The 5,377-nt window shown below is 45.7% G+C and overlaps 1 protein-coding gene across 6 annotated transcripts in view; it reads right to left on the reverse strand.

Moving 5' to 3' along the window:
- PCNT (pericentrin) overlaps window positions 1–5,377 on the reverse strand; it is an 84,926-nt gene that overhangs the window by 70,246 nt on the left and 9,303 nt on the right. For 5 of the 6 annotated variants that reach the window (XR_015951508.1, XR_015951507.1, XM_088675583.1 and 2 more), the window contains exon 5: window positions 2,205–2,326. Coding sequence is in view for 3 of the 6 variants with exons in the window: in XM_088675569.1 (XP_088531695.1) it covers window positions 2,205–2,326 (122 nt within the window). In the remaining 3 variants the exon portion in view is untranslated. Of the gene's footprint in view, window positions 1–1,764; window positions 2,082–2,204; window positions 2,327–5,377 lie in introns of those variants that run through there. The other variant, XM_088675580.1, reaches the window with a different exon arrangement.

Consider the following 5,377-nt stretch of genomic DNA (forward strand, 5'->3'; position numbering starts at 1 on the left):
AAGAAATATCAACAACCTCAGATATGCAGATGACACAACCTTGATGGCAGAAAGCGAGGAGGAATTAAAGAACCTTTTAATGAGGGTGAAAGAGGAGAGCGCAAAATATGGTCTGAAGCTCAACATCAAAAAAACCAAGATCATGGCCACTGGTCCCATCACCTCCTGGCAAATAGAAGGGGAAGAAATGGAGGCAGTGAGAGATTTTACCTTCTTGGGCTCCTTGATCACTGCAGATGGTGACAGCAGTCACGAAATTAAAAGACGCCTGCTTCTTGGGAGAAAAGCAATGACAAACCTAGACAGCATCTTAAAAAGCAGAGACATCACCTTGCCGACAAAGGTCCGTATAGTTAAAGCTATGGTTTTTCCAGTAGTGATGTATGGAAGTGAGAGCTGGACCATAAAGAAGGCTGATCGCCGAAGAATTGATGCTTTTGAATTATGGTGCTGGAGGAGACTCTTGAGAGTCCCATGGACTGCAAGAAGATCAAACCTATCCATTCTTAAGGAAATCAGCCCTGAGTGCTCCCTGGAAGGACAGATCGTGAAGCTGAGGCTCCAATACTTTGGCCACCTCATGAGAAGAGAAGAATCCTTGGAAAAGACCCTGATGTTGGGAAAGATTGAGGGCACTAGGAGAAGGGGACGTCAGAGGACAAGATGGTTGGACAGTGTTCTCGAAGCTACGAACATGAGTTTGACCAAACTGCGGGAGGCAGTGCAAGACAGGAGTGCCTGGCGTGCTATGGTCCATGGGGTCACGAAGAGTCGGACACGACTAAACGACTAAACAACAACAACAAGAGGACACCAAAAAAAAAAGAACAAAACATAAGTATAGTAGAGTTTACAGAAGAAGACAAAAGCTAGAAATCATAAAAAATAAGGAGATGAGAGAAGGAGGACTTCTAGTTCTCCATCTGCCAATTGTGTATATAAAGATTATTCAAAACATTGAAAACATTCATTCCAGAATAGTTAGTATCTAGTTGTATTCCAGGATAACGTCCTCAATCTGCTAGGTGTTTTTCCAATCTTCAACCCCAGACACCTCAAGATACTCTTCTTTCCACACAAAAAGTCCCAAAGGGGCTCTTTGATTGTTATTATAGCTAAAGGCCAAAAATAGTCTTTCTTCAGTCCATTATGTCAGGGAGTTGTTGCGGCTACTCCCGAGTAAAGATGCTCCAGTCCGTTCTGTCTTTAAAGGTTTTATTGTGCATACTATTTACAGTGCAGAGATAGCAGAAAACATGACATCCCAGTCACTCTCAGAATCCGGCAATGGCGCCCTTCTGCTTCAGGGCCAGCATAATAGCCTGGGCACCCCAAAACGCCACCCCCTAACCCTGCATTTGGGTGCACGCCTCAATTCGGCTGCCAGGAGCTGTGCCCCTTCTTCCCCTTGCTGGCTTGGGCAGTGCCTGGGCTCCGACGCCTCCCTGAGCCGTCCCTCCTCCACTTGTTGGTCAGTGTGGTGCAGGGGCTCTGATGCCTCACTGAGCCCTCCCTCCGCCGTCTCTTCCCCAGAGCGTTGCCAGGGCTCTGATGCCTCGCTGAGCCTTCCCTCCTCCATCCCACTTCCCCCTGACCCGCTGCTGGCGCTGCTGCTGGGCGAAGTGCTGGTCAGGATGATGGGGGAAGGTTCCCTGTAGGGAGTCCCCCTAACACAGTATAACAACTTCCTCTCCAAGAAATTCCAAGAACTCTTATTGGAGTAATAGTCCGTAACTATTTACTTGTATCTTCATTAATTCTTACCCAATTCCATATTTTCCAGTCCCATTTCCTCTTGGCCATGCTTTCCCATCTTAATTTAAAGAAAATAAGTCCTTCCATTTCTATTTCTTCCATTCTTTTTCCAAAGATTGCCAGCAGCTTGATGGTGTTTTCTTCTGTGTTCAACTTGTACAGAAGATCCTTTCTTTCTTATGTCTATCACTGCCATCTCCAGATGTTTCTTAATATCTCTGTCCATAATTCCACCCCTCTCTTCCAGCATCCCAACACCCTCATTTGCATGTTTCAGTCCTCCAATCACCTGTGTGGAGATCCTCTCCATTTTATCTTCTGTTGTTTCCCACTCTGCCATTTCACTCTCATATTCAGGCAGATCTTAATCAACATATATACATCTATCAACTTTGTTGCTTCCAAAATAAAGAGCATTGCAAAGAATCAACATAAATGTGCTTATTTACCTCCTGCTGTAATTCTCCTTCTTTCTTGCTTTGCTCTTTCATACCTTCCAACTTTTGTTCAATTTCAGCCTGCAGCTTTGTCATGGCCAGATCATACTGGTTTTTCAGGATGTCATGCTCCACTACAAAATAACATTGTGTTCTGTTATAAAAATAATTTTCTTATCAGCTGTCAAAATGCACACAAAGTTTCTGGCATCACAACAGTCCAAATGTCTGCATATAAGGTCAGCAGTGAATTTAAATTCTACTTCATACATACAATTCTGTTAAGTTTTCTAATAAATTCCACAATCTTTGTAGCAATATTTCTGACAGAAAAGTATGATAATGTGAAATGTGAAATCAGCAAAGCAATGCCAGATGCTATACGCTGTCTAAAAGAGATGATATTACAATGCAATCTTTACAAGTTTTATTTTAATTTTAACATTTATATCCCACCTTTCTTCCATCATGGAACCCAAGACCCTGTATATGTGGTTCACAAATGGGCACCCATCCAAGAACTGACCAGACCCAGACCTGCTTATCTTAAACAAGTTGGTAGCCTTGTGTGCCTGTTTACTCAGAAGTAAGTCTAACTATGTTCAACAGGGCTTACCCTCAGGTAAGGATGCATAAGACTGCAGCCTTAGTCTCCCCATAACTGGGAAGCAAAAGAGGAGTAGAATTCCACTATGAAGAGTCTACAATTGCAGACTTCCTTTTTGTTCTCCATTAAGGAAACGTATCCCAGGTTTACATGCCCGGGAAACAAGAGTATTAAAAAGAAGATAAAGAGAAGTGTAGAAAGGAAAAGGTTTAGAATATAAAATATGTTATTTCAGAGCCATTCTGGATAGAACACAAAAATCAGAGAATGAGAAACAATGAATAAGGACACCTAGAGAGGGTGATACATAAAAGTCATTTTGCTCTGAACAGAAAATCAATATGAGTGAGAAGAATATGAGATAAAACATAAGACCTACAAGCCACCTCAGGGAGAGAAAGGCTGGAAATCCAAAGATGAGAGAATGCAGAAGCTATCTAAAAAACAAGATAGCATCATGTCACAAAGAGGAGAACAAAATGATAGACATTGTTAAATAAGACTAAAGGGAAAGGTACCCCTGACCATTAGTCCAGTCACGGACGACTCTGGGGTTGTGTGCTCCCCTCGCTCTATAGGTTGAGGGAGCTGGCGTTTGTCCACAGACAGCTTCTGGGTCATGTGGCCAGCATGACTAAGCCGCTTCTGGTGAACCAGAGCAGCACACGGAAACGCCGTTTACCTTCCCGCCAGAGCAGTAATCTACTTGCACTTTGACGTGCTTTCAAACTGCTACCGGTAGGTGGGCAGGAGCTGGGACCGAACAACAGCTCACCCCGTCGTGGGGATTTGAACCACGAAGCTTCTGATTGGCAAGCCCTAGGCTCTTTGGTTTAGACCACAGCGCCACCCGCATCGCCCCCTTAAATAAGACTAGCAAAATCAAAAAGACTAAAGGACAAAGAACTGAAAACCTTGGTAAATGTGGATTTAGTGTAAAGTGTGATTGCAGACGGCCAAGGTATGGGATGGAAACAGCCTTGGTCACTCACCCTTGTAAATGATTTACAAGGGAGAATAGACAGAGAACTATTTAACACCATCAACCATGGTATCCTCCTGGTAGCTGCGGTTCTTCCTGGAGGATTGGTCTCAGATGGATAAGGAGAAACAAGCTGAAGCTTAATTTATTATTTGTAACATTTATATTCCACCTTTCCTCTAAGGAGTTTAAGTGGTGTACATAGTTCTCCCTCTTTCCATTGTATCCTTAAAAACAAACAAACCATTAGGTAGATTAGGTTAAGATACATTGGGAGGAATTCAATATTGCACAAAGGTGACCGTTCCGTCATGACAAGCACTATGGCTTCCCAGAGAGAATGATGGCCCCTCTAATCCTGTGCATTGTTTTGGGGCTCTTCCAACACTTACCACCCTCACCGCCCAGCCACATGAGCCAATTTCAGTGTGGGCAGTGGGAGGAAAGAGGTTTAAAGTTCCATTGTGCTAGTTCTTGTGCAGAGCTTCCACTGATGGGGCTCATTTGTTCACTCCTGCCCAATATCTGGCCCAGTGAGCTTCATGACTGAGTGGTGATTTGAATACAGTGTTGCCTCGCTAGACGAATGCCCTGTAAGACGATTTTTTTTGTTTAACGAATAGGTTTTGCTATCGGAGGTTGCCTCGCAAGACGACGAGGTTTTCTATGGCCGCCGCTTCGTCTTGCGAAGCGTGGCCATAAAAACCTCCGATCATAAAACCTATTTGCAAAAGGCATTCGTCTAGAAAAGCTGTCAGCGCCTCTCAGATGATCTTCCTTTGCCTTCTTCCCCGCTGCAGCTGGTTCACTTTTGTGTTCCGCTGGTCTCTGCCAGTTGCCCCGAGCAGTGAGGGGCAACCGGCAGAGACCAGTGGAACACTAGCGCGGGAATAAGGCAAAGGTCTTCCCCCGCCGCGTGTCTGATCCAGGCGGGAGGCGGCGGCGAGGGGAAGAGCTTCTACTGCCGCCGCCTCTCGCCGCGTACAGCTGGCATGGAGCGCAGCTTCAGAGACCTTCGAAGCTGCGCCCTATGTCAGGGGAGGCAGGCGGGAGGCGGCGGCAGGAGCTCTTCTCCCGCCGCCTCCTCTCGCAGCATGCAGCCGGCATGGAGCGCAGCTTCAAGGTCTCTGAAGCTGTGCTCCATGTCAGGGAAGGCAGGCGAGGTGGTGGCTGGGAGAAGAGAGCTTCTCCCCGCCGCCTCGCACACAGCCGGCATCAGGCGAGGCTTCGGAGACCTTCTCCGAAGTGCCGTTGCATGCCGCCACCAGTCCCCCAGAGCCCATAGGAATGCATTGATTAAGTTTCAGTGCATTCCTATGGGAAACTGGGACTCGCTAGACGAAAAATTCATTACACGAATTGACCTGTGGAACGAATTAATTTCGTCTAGCGAGGCACCACTGTACTTGTTTCCCAGGTCAATTTCCAATACTCTAAATACTACACCAAATTAATTCTCCAAACAAGATGGGAGTTTATGCGCATGAGAGAACCATTAACTCTGGGAAGAGGTGTTCTGTTTCAGGGAGCTGCACACCCTTGAATGATCACATTCATAGTTCAGGGGCACTAAATGATTCATTGCTGACTGGGGAA

The sequence above is a fragment of the Zootoca vivipara genome, chromosome 1 (assembly GCF_965207765.1).
Source record: "Zootoca vivipara chromosome 1, rZooViv2.hap1.1, whole genome shotgun sequence".
NCBI lineage: Eukaryota > Metazoa > Chordata > Lepidosauria > Squamata > Lacertidae > Zootoca > Zootoca vivipara.